At 34.1% G+C, this 19,198-nt stretch overlaps 4 protein-coding genes across 7 annotated transcripts; 2 read left to right on the top strand and 2 right to left on the bottom strand.

Annotated features, from left to right (window-relative positions):
* Window positions 1–72: 72 nt before the first annotated feature.
* Window positions 73–634, bottom strand: LOC106667536 (small integral membrane protein 8). Its single transcript, XM_014395536.2, has 2 exons — window positions 468–634; window positions 73–314 (listed from the first exon to the last, which is right to left on the bottom strand). Exons 1-2 carry the CDS (start codon window positions 555–557, stop codon window positions 159–161), a joined length of 246 nt encoding a protein of 81 aa, XP_014251022.1. The 5' UTR covers window positions 558–634; the 3' UTR covers window positions 73–158.
* Window positions 635–663: 29 nt separating this feature from the next.
* On the top strand, window positions 664–5,337 carry LOC106667532 (ATP-dependent RNA helicase abstrakt). The gene is made up of 13 exons (XM_014395528.2): window positions 664–810; window positions 1,817–1,945; window positions 1,999–2,131; window positions 2,188–2,323; window positions 2,382–2,591; window positions 2,645–2,778; window positions 2,838–2,994; window positions 3,053–3,215; window positions 3,669–3,800; window positions 3,863–4,031; window positions 4,094–4,243; window positions 4,390–4,572; window positions 5,071–5,337. Exons 1-13 carry the CDS (start codon window positions 790–792, stop codon window positions 5,205–5,207), a joined length of 1,854 nt encoding a protein of 617 aa, XP_014251014.1. The 5' UTR covers window positions 664–789; the 3' UTR covers window positions 5,208–5,337.
* Window positions 5,338–5,450: 113 nt separating this feature from the next.
* Window positions 5,451–17,621, bottom strand: LOC106667533 (MAPK/MAK/MRK overlapping kinase-like). 4 transcript variants are annotated; one of them, XM_014395529.2, is made up of 13 exons: window positions 17,417–17,621; window positions 14,649–14,763; window positions 14,494–14,583; window positions 14,347–14,427; window positions 14,165–14,282; window positions 13,925–14,103; window positions 13,595–13,699; window positions 13,357–13,533; window positions 12,010–12,145; window positions 11,591–11,950; window positions 11,334–11,535; window positions 11,206–11,264; window positions 5,451–5,706 (listed from the first exon to the last, which is right to left on the bottom strand). In XM_014395529.2, exons 1-12 carry the CDS (start codon window positions 17,505–17,507, stop codon window positions 11,245–11,247), a joined length of 1,674 nt encoding a protein of 557 aa, XP_014251015.1. In that variant the 5' UTR covers window positions 17,508–17,621; the 3' UTR covers window positions 5,451–5,706; window positions 11,206–11,244. The 4 variants fall into 4 exon arrangements, with proteins under 4 accessions (XP_014251015.1, XP_014251016.1, XP_024083760.1 ...); XM_014395530.2 differs by having other exon boundaries at window positions 14,165–14,279; XM_024227992.1 differs by having other exon boundaries at window positions 14,165–14,279; window positions 17,278–17,580.
* LOC106667531 (coatomer subunit beta) lies at window positions 7,552–10,775 on the top strand. Its single transcript, XM_014395527.2, has one exon. It carries the CDS (start codon window positions 7,756–7,758, stop codon window positions 10,630–10,632), a length of 2,877 nt encoding a protein of 958 aa, XP_014251013.1. The 5' UTR covers window positions 7,552–7,755; the 3' UTR covers window positions 10,633–10,775.
* Window positions 17,622–19,198: the final 1,577 nt, after the last annotated feature.

Genomic DNA, 19,198 nt, shown 5'->3' with positions numbered 1-19,198 from the left:
TAAATATATTAAATTGCTTGCTTTATTGTAGTTTTACTGTACACTCGGTTCAATATAATAGAAAGGCAAGGATAGAAAGAATCTTTAATATTATTTTTGTCGTATATTTACACTATATACACTAACAATGTATAATTTAAATATATATAAAAAGTAATTCAATCCCATTTGGATTCTTTTCGGATGAACACCTCCTTCCCTTCAGAGTCGACAGCTGGGTAGTAGCCCATTCCTTCGTACTTCTTACGCATGTACGCTATGTAAGAGGCACATCCTATCAGCGCGACCAAACCCAATCCCATGATTGCTTTGTTCTGTAATAAAATTAACAAAAGTAAGATTATGAACCTACTGGTTTCAATATTTTTTCTTCATATAATGACAGTTACGGTACACTTAAGTTTGCACCTGAACGTTACAATAAATTCATAAGCAAAAACTATGAAATTTTTAAAAAATTTTATTACCGGAGCTGTGTATAGTTCAAAATTAACCACTCTGAAGGCAGCCGAAGTCCTTAAAGATTTCAACCCATCTCCGGGCTTGGGCTCAGACATGTTTCCCTATATTTTCAAGTCCTCTAATTCCTGTTAATTTAAATTTGCTTTTACGCTTTACGGGATTTTAACCTACTGGGCAAGGTGCTGTAAAGTGTAACTAAAAGAAGGTTACGAACTGTGCACCTAATGTATATTGTAAACAAACAATTGAACCCGTAATATCAACTTTTTGTATAGTTTTCAAAGCCCATGAGTTTATATTTTAAGCTTTCTTTAATTTAGAATCGAAATGGGAGACCCTCCTGTTAAGGTAATGAGAATATTATTTCATCATTTTATTTTTTTTCTTCTTGATAATTTTATAGGATTGATAAGAACAGTATTACACTACACCAGTAAAGACAGTGATTTTTATTATCATGATTGATTTTATATAATACTATTAACAGTGGACGGATAATGGAAGGATAAAAGTCAACCTGCTAGCAGTTTTACTTGTTCGATTTTGTATGATTTCACACAAAAGTAATTTAATAATAGTAATTTTCAGTTAAATGTCACAGTTTGTAAGTTTAATAAAAATAGACAACATTTATTGAAGGATGCAAAAGTTTACACCATATTGCCAAAAATTGTACTAAGCATGTATTATGTTCAATGTTTTGTCAATAAGTTTTGAAATTGTACTTACATTTCTGAGTTCCATCGTTACTAAATAAACAATTAACATTACAACAATTTTCTGCCGTTCCATAGACATTAAGCTAAAAATCACAGCTTTTTCTTGAACGTTTCTGAACAGTTGATGAACTTTCAGCGTATGATGGATATGCAACTATCTGTAGAAAAATTCTAAGAAAAAAATCTTTTCCTCTGCAATAATGAAATGAAAAACTGAAAAATAAACTTTATTTTGGAGCTACAAAGTCTATTTACCAAATTATATACATACATATAAAATGAAAATACTCTACTAAGGAAATGAAATTAAAAGTTGTACTGACAAGCGGTAATCAAAGAAACGGGTCTTAAAAACAAAAAGGGATAGTGTGTGATGGATAGCGTGTGGATGAAGAAGGAACAACTGAACATATTAGTTCTTAGGAAGATGTCAAAAGGGCGAGAGTGAGTTTGACAAATGTACCACGAATCTGAAAGTTAGGAGATCAGATTGGCAGTTTAAAGCACCGTAAATCCACTTTTAGAAGCATGGGAGATGGGAGCCCCAAACCAAACAAACAAATAAATAAAATAAATAAAAATAGATCTTCTAAAACTGATTATTTGTTTTTTTAACTAATGTATTTTGCAATCAGAGATACCGTCGAGTAGAACTTGAAAAGGAGGAATCTTCGAGCAGCGACTCAGAGACAGATTACAAACCGTACGTCCCGCTTAGAGAAAGGAAAAGAGAACAGTTCCTCAAGTTGGGTCGTTTGGCACAGGTAAGTCGCACTATTCCAATAATCATTCTGTAAATTAATCTACCTCTTTACAGTCGAAAGATGAAGATACAAAAGGGAAATCATCAAGCGAAAATGAAAAGGAAGATGAAGATGGAAAAATCTGGGGAAGAAAGTCCAACATCAGTCTCTTGGACCAGCACACAGAGCTTAAAAAAATGGCCGAAGGTGATAATTTTGTTTTTATTTTTTAAAATACTTTTTAGCTTAGTTAATTATTACAGCTAAGAAAGAAAGCGCGATGGAAAGGCAGTTGAAAGAAGAGGAAAAAATTCTTGAAAGTGTGGCGGAAAGAAAAGCTCTAATGGGTGTAGCTGAACTTGCAAAAGGCATTCAATATGAAGAATCCTTAAAAACAAGGTAATAATTACCTCAATCACTGTTGATTATTGATTGATCATAAATGTAAATATTACAGCTGGACAGCACCAAGATGTATTATTAATCTAGGTGAAGTGGTTTATGAGAAAGTGAGAAAGAAATACAGAATTTTAGTCGAAGGAGATGACGTACCACCGCCTTGTTTAACTTTTGAGGAAATGAAATTACCCCGTCCTCTCATAAGTGCGTTGCTTGCAAAAAATATCGACAAGCCAACACCTATACAAATCCAAGGAATTCCGACAATGTAAGTTTAAGGATATAATTAAACTGGAATAATAATAATTTTTGACTTTTTAGACTTTCAGGTAGAGATATGATTGGCATCGCTTTCACAGGATCAGGAAAGACGCTTGTTTTTGTTCTTCCCATCATCATGTTTTGCCTGGAGCAAGAGACCAAAATGCCTTTTATTAAAAATGAAGGCCCATACGGTATATTTTAATGATAAATTTAGTTAATCCTAATTAATGCAATTAATTTTTATTTTTAGGATTGGTCATCTGTCCTTCTAGAGAATTGGCTAAACAGACCCATGATATCATTAAATACTACACAGCGCATCTTGTGAAACACGGATTCCCACAGATAAGATGTGTTCTAGCTATCGGTGGAATACCGATCGGAGAGTCACTTGATGTCATATCGCAGTAATTTTTTAAATTATATTGAAAATTAAAAACGTCTGATAATGCAATGTATTTTCAGCGGCGTTCATATTATGGTAGCAACACCAGGAAGACTAATGGATATGCTTGATAAAAAAATGGTTAAACTTGACATATGCAGGTATCTTTGTATGGACGAGGCAGATCGAATGATTGATATGGGTTTCGAGGAAGATGTGAGAACAATTTTCTCATTTTTCAAGGTATAAATTATTATATGTAAATGTTCTTTCTTAAAGTAAAAATAATATATTGTGAGATAATTTGTTGAGGTCTTATCTAACCAACCTGGTCTACCTTTTTCCTAGTTTTTGAAAGGTTTGACAGAAAAAATCTAGTAAAAAGTAATTCCTTTACAAGTTTTAACGTCCAACTACCTGTTAGATGTCATAGACTAGAGGAAAAACCATTTTACAACAAATTTTTCTTACTATAATCAATTAAAAACCCATGGGCTCAGCCCGGATTCAAACTCAGAACCACGAGCATGGCAAATACGAGTCAGATGCTCTAATTACTCGGCCACTACGATAAAAAAAAACCTAGTGATAATAGGCATTACATAGGCTTGAACAGAGCCGATTAAATATCATATTTGTTTAATCAACGGATTTTTGAAGGAAAATTGCATCTATGTACATGTTATTTTTTTATAGGGACAAAGGCAAACGTTATTGTTTTCTGCCACGATGCCTAAGAAAATCCAAAATTTTGCCAGGTCTGCTCTTGTTAAACCAGTCACAATTAATGTAGGAAGAGCCGGCGCTGCATCAATAAATGTCATTCAGGTATGACCTATCAACACTATACACGCTTTCTAACTTTTGTTTTTATACTTTGGATTTTACAGGAAGTTGAATATGTCAAACAAGAGGCTAAGATAGTATATTTGTTAGAATGCCTTCAAAAAACTACACCACCTGTGTTGATATTCGCCGAGAAAAAGCAAGACGTGGATGCGATACACGAATATCTTTTGCTCAAAGGCATTGAAGCCGTGGCTATACACGGTGGAAAAGGTTTGTCAATTGTACCATATAATTAACTAGTAAATTATTTAATGTTTTACTTAATCCATTAGATCAAGAAGAAAGAACAAGAAGTGTAGAAGCGTTTAGAGGCGGAAAGAAAGACGTTTTAGTTGCTACAGATGTGGCATCAAAAGGGCTTGATTTCCAAGATATACAACACGTTATTAATTACGACATGCCTGATGATGTGGAAAATTATGGTAATTTTTTTGCAAAGTTGACTTTTTTTAAATTGTATTTGATTTCAAAATTCCATTCTGGATGGGGGGGGGTCTGTGTTAAACCTAATGGCCTAATAGGCGGGGGAAAATGATAGATGAACAAACTAGATATTTTTCAATTTTAGTTCACAGAATCGGTCGTACGGGAAGATCAGGGAAGACAGGCCTGGCTACTACATTCATCAACAAAGCAAATGACGAAAGCGTACTCCTCGATTTGAAACATCTACTCATAGAGGCGAAACAGAAAGTACCACCGTTTCTTGCCGAACTGCAATCCGAGAGTGAAAAATACCTCGATCTTGGCGGTAAACATTGTTTTCATATTAATTAAGGTTTTAAGTTGAGATAAAAAAATCATTGTCACGAGCGGGATACGAACCCACGTCCTTCGGCTTGATACGCCTCTGCTCTACCACTTGAGCTATCGTGACTTCGATCCACTCGGGCACTAACTTCCCATCTCAACCCCACCTTCGAATTTTACCTCCTTTTTGCAAATGTCGTGTAATCGATTTGATTCTCGGCGACAAATGAAATGGCCACGGAGAGCTTTAGTGTAGTATACTTTATTTTAATCCATTACAGTCACTATTTTTCGTGGTCCGCTTGACCAATTAATACAATTCAATTAAGGTTTTAAGTTGAGGATGATTGCGGGATCCCGCTAGTGACACTGACTTTTTTATCTCAACTTAAAACCTTAATTAATTGAATCGTATTAATTGGTCAAGCGGACCACGAAAAATAGTGAATTGTTTTCATATTTGTAGATTTATTAGAAAATTTAATAAACTTGTTTTTAGATGAAAGAGGATGCAGTTATTGTGGAGGTCTCGGGCACAGGATTACAAATTGTCCCAAACTGGAAGCAATTCAAAGCAAGCAAGCATCGAATATTGGAAGACGAGACTACCTTGCCAACAATGCTGCTGATTATTAAAACTTCTATATTAATTTATTTTACATCTGTGATATGTATGTTTATCATTTTATGTTTTTAATTTTCATTTTTGCTGTAAAAACCAAAAGCAAGGTTCTGAAGTAATTTTGAATAATAAAGTTAATTTCAATCGGTCAACATTTATTTAAACAACTAAAACAAAACGCACAAGTTGTAACTAATAACAAAACAAAATAAAACAATAATAATAATTAATATAGTTAATACAACTCAAACAACTCATTTTCCTATAAATTAAGTATATTTTATTCAGATTGTTGTTAGCATTAAAGCTTTGCGGGGTAGACCGCTGTTTCTTAGAAGTAGGCTAGTTGCGGGGGATGTGGCAGTTTCGCCATCCATTGATTTATGTTTACTAGTCCAGACAAAATAAAATTCGCCATAGGTTTTTTTAATAAGAAATACTCATGGCAATATGTCACCTATAGATTCTCTAAAGAATGAAGCGATTCACATAATCACCCCACAACGTTTCGCCCTGAAAAGAAAAACAATGTTATTTAAGTATATAAATAAGTATGAAATATATTATAATCGATGAAAACATGTTAAATCATCAATTATTATAATCACAATAACTAAAACCAAAAAAAATCTATGTCTACAAACATTTTATCACTTTTAGGTACAATATAAGTTTGACATTATTATTAGATACACGTTTGAGTATCAGCGACAGGGCCACTATAACCTCAACAAAATACAAATTGCTTAACATTTAAATAAGCCAGAAGGCTGCAGTGCCTGGGGAATACAAGCCCCGCTTCCCAGCATCCCTTCCACCATACCATACCAACATATATAACAATTTTTAGATAGTGGGAAAAAATTAGTTCATAAAACCCCTCATCAATGATATCTCTTATAAATGGTAGAGACAAATAGCAAATATCAATTTCCTTCAGTAGCTCATTGGCACTGACCATTAGTGACATGGAATGATAACCAATTTGAAGGTGATGAGCAAACTGAGAATCTAAGGAAAATGAAAAAATAGCACTACAATAAGAGAGATTATTGATAATATAAGGGAGAATGCTTAGATTTCTGTGGAGTGAAAAGCTACGCCATTGAACAGAATGGAGGCTTGAGTAGACCATTTTAATAATAGAGCTCACATGATCATAAGCGTGAAATTTAAAATAATGCCAAGATTATTAACTTTAGAACAAAAATTAATAGGCATATTAATGTTGTTGTTTTTTTGTAAATTAATAAGGATTGGGATTTGTTAGGATTTAAAAGAATGCCGTTACTTGACCATTGATTGTGAGAATGAAGATCATTAGAAATGATGAAGGTGGGATGAATATGTAGGTTCACTTTTATAAAAGATGGTTCTGCTCACAGATTTGTGAGTGAATCTGTAAATAGAACCACCTTTGACAAAATGAAGATCATGGTTAAACAAAGAGATAGTTTCAGAGATGTGGGTCGTAGGAAAATTGAATGTAAAGCTGTCATCAGCATATAGATGAAACTGGGAGAAATTAATCTAATGGACATTCATTTACGAACATGGAAAAGAGTAAAGGTCCCAAGAATAGAGGCTTGGGGTACACCAGCTGAAATTGAGAGAGAAGAGGAGATAGAATTTGAAGGCTTTAATTGAGTTCTGTCAGACAGATAGGAGGAGAACAGATTAGTAGCAGTATAAAAATTGAAAATATGTCAGTTCCCAAATAAGCAAATTATAATTTACAGAGCCGAATGCGTTGGAAAAATCAAGTAGAACTAGAATTATTATTATTATACATTCATTATCATTAATGCCCAGGTGGATATCATCTTTTGAGAGGGGCTGTCTCCCGATTGAAATTTTCAGAAGCCAGATTGAAAAATGGATATAAGGGCATGGGAGTGATATTAGTTTAATAAAATCTTAAATGCTAGTAGTAGTACTAATAGGGTGGTAGATTTTGGTTTCTATGATCTCTTGGTTTAAGGTCATAACAGTATTAAATGCAGAAATGAAAACAATTTGAAGGTGATGATCAGGTTGAGAGTGAGATTTATGTTATTCCGGTTATATTTAAATGAGAATGTACAGGAAAAATTTATTACACCAACATAGCAGATATGTACCAAATGCTAATTATTTAATCTGAAGATTTTTAAAATAATTTTAATGTATTCGTTGCTGAGATCATGATTTTTGGGTAAAGCTTCGGATTTATCGATTATTTGAGCAGGTTATTTCTTCAGAATGTTATTACTGGTGAATTCTACTGTGTGGCAACGGCACATTGGTTTCATTGTTACAGCGTTGTTCATTAGAAGTTTATTTATTTGTTAATTCTTGAAAATTATCGTTATATTGTAAAATTGGTTTATGATATAAAAAAAGAAGTTTTACTAAAATCACTTCAAAGAATCGAGGTAATGCAATCGATTTTCACCTTATCTGACGTGCTGTTTCAATCGTTTGCTAACGTGGACGACTACTGTTTTATGTTATATGTTGTGTCGGTGAGTCCGCATCGATTTCTCTCGAAATACCGTGAAAGTGCTTGTTTCTTTCGACAAAATGACGATGTCGACGGTAGAACAGCCGTGTTACACGCTCATTAATTTCCCGGACACTCAGCCGATGGGGGAGATGCAGCTGAAACAGGACCTGGAAAAGGGTGACACGAAAGTGAAGATCGAAGCTCTCAAGAATGTCATCCACATGATAGCTAACGGGGAAAGGCTTCCGGGCCTGCTAATGCACATAATCAGATTCGTCCTTCCCTCCCAAGACCACAATATCAAGAAACTCCTGCTCATCTTCTGGGAGATCGTGCCTAAGACCTCACCCGACGGCACATTACTTCAGGAGATGATTCTCGTCTGCGACGCATACCGTAAGGACCTACAGCATCCCAACGAATTCGTCAGAGGGTCGACTCTGAGGTTCCTCTGCAAATTAAAAGAGCCGGAGTTGCTCGAGCCTCTTATGCCTGCGATTCGGTCCTGCCTCGAACACAGGATCTCCTACGTTAGGAGGAACGCCGTTCTCGCCATATTCACTATATACAGGAACTTTGAGTTCCTCATTCCAGATGCGCCAGAGTTGATAGCCAATTTTTTGGACGGAGAGCAAGACATGTCTTGCAAAAGGAACGCATTTCTCATGCTCCTTCATGCCGATCAGGATAGAGCGTTGTCTTATTTGGCATCGTGCCTGGACCAAGTGACTTCCTTCGGCGATATATTACAACTTGTCATCGTCGAGCTTATTTACAAAGTGTGTCATGCCAATCCTTCAGAAAGATCACGGTTTATTAGATGTATATATAATCTACTTAATTCCAGCAGCCCAGCTGTAAGATACGAAGCTGCCGGAACCCTCATAACGCTCTCCAGTGCACCAACAGCCATTAAAGCTGCAGCTTCTTGCTATATTGATCTAATAATCAAAGAAAGCGATAATAACGTCAAGTTGATAGTACTCGACAGGCTTATTGCTTTAAGAGATATACCTGCTTATGAGAGGGTCTTGCAAGATTTGGTCATGGATATTCTTAGGGTCCTGGCTAGCACGGACATGGAGGTACGGAAAAAAGCCCTAAACCTTGCTCTTGATCTGACAACATCGAGATGCATCGAAGAGATGGTCCTGATGCTCAAAAAAGAAGTTGCCAAGACTCATAATCTATCAGAACATGATGACACAGGAAAATATAGACAGTTGTTGGTTCGTACTCTTCACTCTTGCTGTATGAAATTTCCAGATGTTGCTGCTTCGGTGATCCCAGTATTGATGGAATTCCTTTCGGACACTAGTGAGTTAGCGTCATATGATGTTTTAGTATTTATGAGAGAGGCTATTCACAAATTTGAACACCTTCGGTCAATAATAATAGAAAAACTATTAGAAGTGTTCCCATCTATCAAATCTGTCAAGGTTCACAGGGCAGCTCTTTGGATTCTAGGCGAATACACCGACAGTAAAGAAGATATATTGGCTGTTATGAAACAGATCAGGCAGACTCTGGGTGATATACCTATCGTTGAGGATGAGTTAAAGAGGGCGGCTGGAGAAAAAGTGGAAGAGAGTGAACAACCAGTTGCCACTAAATTGGTCACATCGGATGGAACCTATGCTACACAGTCAGTGTTCAATACAGTTTCCTCGACCAAAAAAGAAGATAGGCCTCCTTTGCGTCAATACTTAATGGATGGGGATTTTTTCATCGGCGCTGCAGTTGCTTTTACTCTGGCAAAACTATCATTGAGATTTGCTCAACAAGTTGAAAGTACAAAGATACAAAATAAATTTTTCTCAGAGGCTATGTTGATCATCTCATCAATTTTGCACCTTGGTAAATCCGGCCTGCCAAGTAAAGCTTCAAACAATGATGACACCGAGCGGATGCTATTCTCCCTTAGAGTACTTTGTAGCCAAGCGCCACAATTTATCACACAAATTTTTACTAAAGAATGTCGCAATGCATTAGCTGCTATGTTAATTGCAAAACAAAATGAAGAATCTAATGTAACTAAGGCAAAGGAAAAAACAGTTCAGGCCATACAAGTCGACGATCCCGTGTCATTTTTACAGCTGTCTTCTTTGAGATCAGACATGGGCACAGAAAATGTTTTTGAATTGAGTTTGAACCAAGCTGTAGCTGGGCCTACAGCAGGAAGCTCTGATACAACAGATCTTTTCTTTTCCGCTAGCAAATTGAACAAAGTAACTCAGCTCACTGGTTTTTCAGATCCTGTTTACGCCGAGGCTTATGTGCACGTCAACCAATATGACATAGTCCTAGATGTGCTTATTGTCAATCAAACAAGTGACACTCTTCAAAACTGTACGCTTGAGCTGGCCACACTTGGAGATTTAAAGTTGGTTGAAAAGCCACAGCCTTGCGTCCTCGCTCCACATGATTTTTGCAACATTAAAGCCAATGTGAAAGTAGCATCGACTGAAAACGGTATAATATTTGGAAACATCGTTTATGATATCACAGGAGCAGCTTCAGACAGGAATGTTGTAGTTCTCAATGACATACATATTGATATAATGGATTATATCGTCCCTGCGTCCTGTTCCGACATCGAGTTCCGACAGATGTGGGCAGAGTTCGAATGGGAAAACAAGGTTTCGGTCAACACCAACCTTACAGATCTGCACGAGTACCTAGCACATCTGCTCAAGAGTACCAATATGAAATGTCTCACACCGGAAAAAGCGCTCTGTGGACAGTGCGGCTTCATGGCTGCCAACATGTATGCTAGATCTATTTTTGGAGAAGATGCCTTGGCAAACCTAAGCATTGAAAAGCCTTTTAACAAGCCTGATGCTCCAGTAACTGGCCATATCAGGATCAGGGCCAAAAGTCAGGGTATGGCTCTAAGCCTTGGCGATAAAATAAGTATGACACAGAAAAGAGCACACAAATCTTATGGACAATAATTTTTTTTTAATAGTTATAATAAACAATTTACGATTTATAATTATTGTATCTATAGAATTATTAACTTTCCTCTTATTGTATCATTAACATGTAAAGTGCAATTTATACTATTATGCTTTAAATAAAACAAGAACTTGAATTAGTTATGATTAATAAATTTCATCCACACCAATACCAAGCTCCAAAATTTCACTCTTCGATAATATTAAACTAAAATAATTAATAATTAATTTTTTTTTTTTTTTTAATGAAATTGTCTGTACCTCATGAACTGACTTCGTCTTAACATTGTGCTTGAAATTATGCCAACAGTCACTACTACTTTATAATCAAGCTTCCAACAGCTTAGCAAGATACTTTTTATATTCCCTCGAAGTTCAAATTAGAATGAACAAAATGTGGTGAACAAAATTTATGAACTAGGACCCAACTTATTGCTGACCACACCCCAATTTTTTCACTGCATACTTAATAGTTGAAATTAATTTTGTATAATCTGAACTTTGTTTACTTAAAATAATGAAAATTTGAAAGAATGTGTATTAAAGTTAGTTTGAAATTAGTATTCTTACCTAGATTGACTGCTGATAACCTATAATAAATGGGCAATTTCATCTTGCAGGATTAGGGTCTGAAATATAGAATTTCAATTTATAAGTTCTTCGATTGTTAAATAGGGTTTTACAGATTAACAACTCACCGGCATAAAGATGTGGGTTTTTATTAACCAAACCAAGTTTATTTACTGGTGGTCTGAAGGATTTTCCACTGGTTCCTTTGGCATTAAGTCTTGCTTTTAATTTTTCCAATGCTGGATTCATAATAGCCGGTTGTGGTACTTTATTCGTTGGGAGAGATAATTTGACAGTACCGACCATACCCTTTTTAGCAGTTAGGGATGACTGAAATTTATAACAAGTTAATTTATATATTTTAAAACTTTTTTTTTCAACTTACAACAGAGGCGTTTGCTCTCTTGATGGTTTTCTGTAGTGTAATTTGTGGCTGGTTTGTCTGTAAAGTGTTCGGTAAAAGCCTTTTCTGTGGTTGAGGCGCGATCATGAGTTGATTTGGTCTTGGAACTAATTGGGTTATTTGGGTCTGTGGTGATTCTTGCACCATTGGCTGAGGTACTGGTTGTGGTGAAGGGGCTGGAATAGAAACTTGTGCCTGGGGGACTGCGATGGAGTTTGCCTTCTGTTGAGGCACTGGCAAATAGTCTGAAATCGGTTTTTGAGCAGCTACTCTCTTATGGATTGCCACTCTGGTAGTCGAGGCCTTCTCGGCCACCTCAGAATGTTTGGCATTTATTCTTTTCTGTTAAACAAATTGACATTGGTATTACGGACAAGATCTAAGTTTTAATTAGTAATTACATTTCTAATTTTTGGACGTCTTCGTTTTTCTAAAGTGAGGTAACTTAAAAGAGCAGGGTTTCTCCAATTTGCCTTTGCACCATTTTCTGGCTGTTGACTTTGTGAAACAGAAGGAGCTTGGAACATTTCATTATCCCTGGAAAATTTAAACAAATTAGATAAAATTTGTTATTTGATATTTATATAAACTACTATTACAGCAAAGCGAAAAGTATGTAGTAAAAAGCAAACAGTTGCATCTTAATAATGTGAACTACTTGTGCTAGGCTCGAAAAGCAGTTAAGTTAAAGCAAGTTTTAAAAAAGCCTCTAAACTGATGTGAAAAACAGATTAGATGAACAGCAATTTAAAAAGCCCCCCACATAATTTGAAAAGCGGTTAAAGTAAAAATAATTTTAAAATTATTTACATTTTCAAAAAAATATTAATTTATTTACATTATCTAGAAAATGTAAATTACAACTTGTCATGATAAGCAGTTAAGTTAAACCAAAGTTGAAAAATTCACAAACTGGAAGAAAAGCAGTACAGTTAAACCATAGTTAACCTAAAAAATTTAACCTGCATTTGATTTGTGAAGCCAAATTTTAGTAAACCAAGAAAATTCAGCCTTTAACTTGGCATGTCAAGCAGTTAAGTTAAACCAAAGTTAAAAAATCCTAAACCTGGCAAGAAAAGCAGCATAGTTAAACCAGATTTAGTTAACATAAAAAAATTAATCTGCAACTGCAAAGGAAGTAATGGCAAATTTTAGTAAACCAAGAAAATTCAGCCTTCAACTTGGTATGACAAGCAGTTAAGTTAAACCAAAGTTGAAAATTCCTAAACAAGAAAAGCCAAGTTAAACCAGACTTTAGGAGATGTCAAAAATTTAGCCCCAACTTGAAAAGCAGTGAAGTTCAAAAATTCAGCCTATCTTGATTTGTGCCATAACCAATGTTTAAAAAGCCTCAAACTTGACTTGAAAAATAGTTTGAGCCATTTTAATCAAACAGTAAAGCTGACAAAATGCATATGATAGCAGCTTTATGCTGCGGTGTCATCACTAAGTTGGTTGGAGATGGTTCATAACCTCATAAAAATCATAAATCCTTGTTCCAAAATTATTTCAGTCCTCGAATTTATCACCTAGAATTAAATTTAAATTTTTATCATTAAATTTAGCTTATATTTAATACTTCATAGTTATAAAATGAAATGTTGTTTTAATTCAGTTTTTCTAGCACATTATTTACTATATTTATAAATTTGGATTAACAAATTTTTTTCCAAAAAGTTCCATGTTAATTTTAAATATAGGTATTATAATAGAGTAACATTTTGGGAATTTTCTTGTAATATACTTACCTAAATTCAGCAAAATATTTATGGTCCATGAGCCGTCTTACATTAATCCTCACATCGGGATCATACACGATCATATGTTTGAAAATATCTCTCCCCGTTTCACTAATGAAAGGCATTAATTGATGCAGGCCAGTGCCTTGCTTCGCTGGAAAGCAGACACTGCTGTTCCTACATTTACTGTAGGGGAAGAAAAACTTTTAGAAACTTTTCTTAAAACATTTTTTAAATATCAACTCACTGCTTTCTAAATTTTGCCAAAAGCCTTGGGCTCGGAGTGCCTAAAACATGGTTGATCTTTGCGATCTGGTCGAGTTCACTTGATCCTGGGAATAAGGGTTTGAGCCTGCACAGAGTAATAAACTACACATTCAAGCAACTATATGAATTGATTTTTTGTAAAAAAGAATCATTGAATTGAAAATAAATCCGTTTTGTGTTTAGACCTTTGATGCAAGTCCTAAACATCTATCACAAACTATTAATTTTGTGTTTTTATTTTAAAAAAGTACTAACAAATCGAAAGCATTGCTTTTAACATCGAAAATTCATAAGTAACTTTTATAATTACGTGAGGAGCTCAAAAAACACACATCCGATGGCCCAAACATCCATTTTGGGTCCATAAAACCCAGTTGTGAGTAAGCATTCAGGGGAACGGTACCATCTTGTGGATATGTATTCGGTATAAGGATGTCGAGCGTAGATCCCTTTTATGGAGCCGAGATCAGAAATTTTTAATAAATCACCCTAGAATTCATATAAAATTAATTAAATTCTTTTTAATTGTTATAGAAATTTCTTTCCTCACTTTGACTAATATATTTTCTGGCTTGATGTCCCTATGGAAGATGCCATGGTGATGAATGTGATCTACCCCTTTTACAATCTGATACAGGTAATTCTTTGCACGAACTTCAGGTACACTTCTGGATCAAAAATCGATTAACAATGCATAATCGACTGGATAATCTTTTATGATGAATTACAAACCTTTTCCGAGTTTTCATCATATCATAAAGACTCATATCCATTAACTCAAACACCAGAGTTACTTTCCCTGTCAACGGGTCACTAAAAGAAAACATCAATGAGTCATAAAGCGTCAAATTTAATTACTTACTTAAATTGTTAACTTACAAATGGGATTCTAACATGTGGAGTATATTGGAATGTTTTGTGAGTTTGCGCATTGCGATCAATTCTGGCAGTTCTGATGCATGAGTTGCACTGGAAAAATCAGTATTAGCATAACAGTAAAATTTTTTGTTAAAAAAATAAATAAATCGACATACCTGCGAAAGGATTTTTTCAACTGTTTCGCAGCTATCATTAAACCTGAATGTTTGTCTTTGCATTTTAGAACTTCTGAGAAAGAACCTTCACCAATTTTACATTCTACTTTATACTCTAAAAACACAGATTTAACAAATAAATATATTTTTAAATCAAAGTATAATAATAAGTTTGAAATAATTATAAGTTTTTTAAAAGCTCAGACAGTTCATATATTAACAAAACTGTAATTTAGTGTCAATGCTATAAATACACATATTATATTATAATTTGTTGGCAGAAGATTTAAAATTTAATTTGACATTTATGATGTCATGGTATTTGTTTCAACCATTTTCTTAAGTCTTTAAAGTTTTGAGAAATGGCATGTATAACAAGAAATGACAAAAACTCGCTGAATATGACCATATTTTGACTTGTTACATTTTTAGAGAAATCAAAGATGTAATAATTTCAGGGGTGTCTACTGTACTGCACCCTTTGAGAGCTGTTGTATCCCTCGTTCTGAACTTAAAGCAAACCGATGAGCCCTAGTTCATCAAGATGTTTGGTTAGTAGTCCTGGTCTCCATTGAATTTCTTCTATGGTTACAACATACATCCCAAAGCACTTTCTTCTGCAGACACGTTTAGCACCAGAGTTTGTTAGTAGGCGTATTGGTGTCTCTTCTTCTTCCTTGCAGAATTTGCACCATATTAGAATATATCATTTCCTCAAATGTCTGTACAGTCGTGTTAAGAATCCTGTTAGGATTCAAAGTTTTTGTTTCCTTTGATGCCTTCTGTTGTTTCTTTCTAAACTTGCCAGGAGATTTTTGGATCGCTTGTTTCCAATGAGTGAATTCCACTACTTCCTCATTTTCATTTTGTTCTTTTATCTAAGGTACTCATTGATAGTGTGAATCCCTATACTACAGATAGGCTCAGAACCAATTAGAAATATAGCAGCCCTGTCTTTGGAAGAGTGTCTGCTCTTTCGTTGCCTTCTATTTCTACATGTCCTGGCACCCACAGAGAGTAATTCTTCATTTCATCTTTGAGCTAATGATGTATATTAATATTAATCCTTAGTGCTTTGATTGCTGCTTGGCTATCTACATGATAGATATATTCTTATTTTTGTACCCTTTGTTCAAATTGAACTGGTTTTACATGAACTTCAGCCTGAAAAATACTGCTGTATTTTTTCGTGAACCCAAAGCATTTGGTTTCAGGGGCAATCACTCCTCCGAAACTTCTTGCATTCCAGATTCATCAGCTTACCAGCAGATGATTTTTGTTTTATTCAAAAATCTTGTTCATGTCGTCTCGCTGTTTATCTTACCATTTAAGTTTTAATCTTGTTGGAGGCTTCTTTTCAGTGATATTAATACAACTTTTCTGTGCTGCCCACATTATAATATGGTGGAAGGGGATTAGTCGCAATATCTTTTTACCAGCTGTGGGAAATTTTCTCGCTCCGATTGTGCAAACACATGCAAGTCTCTGCATTTTTGCGAGTTATGTTTGTTTTGTTATCGGTTTGATTTTATCGCAGTATATGAGGATAAGTCTGACCATCATGATGTACATGTAAAGCATTTCTGGTCTACATGTCCAATTTTTACAATTCTTGTAATATTCACATTTTTGGTATAATGTCATCATACATGTTTGTACAATCTATACAATGTGTGCTGTGCATAATCCACATGTATTCTAAGCTTTACCAACATAAATGTGACAATACATATGGAATATAAGAAACAGCACATCCACAAAAAAGTAAACCGGTTCATTGAATGTGAACATATCTTTACGAATTATTTCGGCTTGTTTCATTTCAAAGGAATTTACCAGCATTGGTTTTAGATTTTTGTGGGGCCTGAGGTGTGATAAACTTGTGCTTTGGTCTAAACTTAACATAAAATTGTCTTGGAAGTGTATAATTATTTGTTTGTAGTCATTGTAATCATCAATTAGGTCATTGTTCACAAAAAGTAGAAGTTGTAAGAAATGGTAGTTGGTTGTTTTAACCGTTTTATTTACGTTTTAGTTATCTAATCATAGCTTTTTGTATTTGCACATAGAATATTCTATGTATATTAGTGTACAAATTGTTTGTTCATTGTGTGTTGTCTATAATACATATGTTACTTGAAATGTAATATTTTAAGAACTTTATTTTTTTAATGATTCATAAAATTTGAGCCTTCTATGATAAAGTTATTAGGAACAGGCTAGTCTGGTCAAAAATATACATAACACATGAAAACCAGAACTATGTTGCTGTAGAACAGGAAGTAAAGGACAAAAGCATGTGTTAGTTCAAATGGAATCTTCTGAATTTTACTTTAAATGAAGTCATTTATAAAGAATAAAAGATAAAATTAGGAAAACAGGCAATATAACGAAAAGTACGTCAAAATACGACGACCATTGATGGAATAACCAAAGCACGTTTTCATTTATGGCCCAAATGGTAAAACGCGTCGGCATAAAATAGTTGGCGTCGAAAGAACACAATTTAAAATGCTACGAAAGAAAACAAAACAATGTTTTTTTTTATAAAAACATTTGTTACAAAATTTTGCCTCCGATAAACGCATTGCAAACGTCTGAAAATTACAGGAATATAACTTGTACATACTTGTTCTGAAATTGGTTAACATATCTGCGCACGGCAACGAGTCTTCATATTCACATATCGGTTGTACATTTTGTTTTACACTTAAAGTAAATTACGAAAATTTTTAATAAAAACATCTAAAAATGAAGTTCGCAGTTACCATGGATAAAAGAGCCAAATCTATTTTCTAACTCCATTTCCATATGATATTTTTCTTCATCTTGCTCACAGTGGTGTTCTTCAAATTCCATCTCCTCTGGTATTTTTTATTCCAGACATAAAACCCTTTTAAAATCATTAAAAAAATATTCCAACCCTGGCTAGGCCCTTATCGTAATTTCAACACTTAGAAACCCAGGCAAAGGTCGTTTTGTGTTTTGTAAATAGTTAGGTTTAAACATTACGAAAAAACAAAAACAACAGTTTACACCTCATACTCATAATTATTAAAATAAATCAACTTAAAAAACTGCATAGATTTTATTTTCTTATTTATTTTAAAGATTTTTGAAATTATTATTATTAAAGCTATAAAGGGTCAATTGTCAAATAACCCTTTATACTGCAAAATTAATATTAATTGTGCTATTATGGTCAAAACAATATTTGTTTGTCTGAAAGAACCCAAAGAAACAAACAATCTATATTACAATGGAGATAATTCCATTTTTAATATAGTGCGGAATTATTTCCATATGTTTATGATTATTGGCTAAGTACTAATTATAAGCAAAAAAATTATTATATATTTCAGATTCCAAATTTTAAACACGTCAAGATCTGTACATTTTTTCTTATTTTAAAAAGTACTGCATCAAATTTAGTTTCAGATTTTTTGGATGAAAGCCGTTCGTGCCTTGATGACAGAGGGGCTTACGAAGTTTTGAGAGGAATTGACTCCGGCAAAGAGCAAGTTAAGAACGGGCATACGTGAAGCAGCGTTCTAATTTAAAGTTTTAATTAAAAATAACCAACAGTGGATTGGGTGGTTGGCCGACAGACCACTATTTTTTAATCTATCTTCAGGTAAATCAGACATAAAAGCTATATGTATTATTTTATCACGTTTAATCATTGTAAAATACTTATAAGGAAAGGTATGAAGTAGCCTTTTTTTTTTTAAATTACCCGTATGTTATTTTTAAAAAGCCATTTTCATATGAATAAAAGAATAGGACAGATAAGCCGTAACATTCACCGTATTTCCTAATCCTTCTGGTCTATAGATCAAAAAATAAAATTACGAAAATCTTCGAAAATTGGGCGTAATTTTTTAAGACCTGGTGAAACAGAAAGATCCGTTTGTTCAACAATCTCCACGTGTATGAATGGCCAGAATTTCTATCATCAAACATCTTGCTTTTCATTAACTTTTTGTTAAAAAATAAAAAAATTTTATAGTCAACTTATTTAAAAGAAACTATACTCGTTATTTACTATCTACTTAGAATATGATGAATGTACACTGACAGGCACAAAATTTCACCCAATTTTTTTTCATTTTCTCGATAAAAGAAAATTCTGCCTTTAATTTGTCTCATTGTTTTTATCAATAAATATTTGTTTATGCTATGTTTTAAATTGGGAATATCAATTATAGGTATCCAAACTTAATCCTTAATCCAAAACAAGGATAAAGAATTTTCAATGTTTAATTTTTACGGAATTTAAAATGTTTATTTAGTCTCATTTGAATTCTGAAGCAATAAACTGTTTCCTTTTTTCATCTTTGTTTTCTTAATTTCAATTTTTAAACTTAAAAATGCCACTTAGTGCTGGGGATGTTGCGCATGGTGTGACTTATTGATGATGGACGATCCATCAAGTATGCGGCTATTGCCACGAAGTTCCCTACGAAACACTGCGAGACGCCGTTAGACATTTTCGAGAAACTGGGTTTTACCATAAAAGGCCCGGTTCTGGACGCCCTAGGGTAACAGAA

This window comes from Cimex lectularius, unplaced genomic scaffold (genome assembly GCF_000648675.2).
Source record: "Cimex lectularius strain Harlan isolate CLEC.00 unplaced genomic scaffold, Clec_2.1 scaffold74, whole genome shotgun sequence".
NCBI lineage: Eukaryota > Metazoa > Arthropoda > Insecta > Hemiptera > Cimicidae > Cimex > Cimex lectularius.
The sequence above is the reverse complement of the archived record's forward strand: the minus strand, read 5'-3'. Positions and strand labels throughout refer to the sequence as shown.

Excerpts from the sequence above, each read along its gene's own strand:
- LOC106667536 (XM_014395536.2), bottom strand. The coding sequence starts at position 557 with ATGTCTGAGCCCAAGCCCGGAGATGGGTTGAAATCTTTAAGGACTTCG. Across the intron at positions 315-467 it reads TTGAACTATACACAGCTCCG|AACAAAGCAATCATGGGATT; the intron begins GTAATAAAATTT and ends ATTTTATTACAG.
- LOC106667531 (XM_014395527.2), top strand. The coding sequence starts at position 7,756 with ATGACGATGTCGACGGTAGAACAGCCGTGTTACACGCTCATTAATTTC.
- LOC106667533 (XM_014395529.2), bottom strand. The coding sequence starts at position 17,507 with ATGGAATTTGAAGAACACCACTGTGAGCAAGATGAAGAAAAATATCAT. Across the intron at positions 14,283-14,346 it reads ATGATGAAAACTCGGAAAAG|AAGTGTACCTGAAGTTCGTG; the intron begins GTTTGTAATTCA and ends TTTTTGATCCAG. Across the intron at positions 13,700-13,924 it reads GTGTTTTTTGAGCTCCTCAC|GCTCAAACCCTTATTCCCAG; the intron begins GTAATTATAAAA and ends TACTCTGTGCAG.
- LOC106667532 (XM_014395528.2), top strand. The coding sequence starts at position 790 with ATGGGAGACCCTCCTGTTAAG. Across the intron at positions 811-1,816 it reads TGGGAGACCCTCCTGTTAAG|AGATACCGTCGAGTAGAACT; the intron begins GTAATGAGAATA and ends TTTTGCAATCAG. Across the intron at positions 3,216-3,668 it reads CAATTTTCTCATTTTTCAAG|GGACAAAGGCAAACGTTATT; the intron begins GTATAAATTATT and ends ATTTTTTTATAG.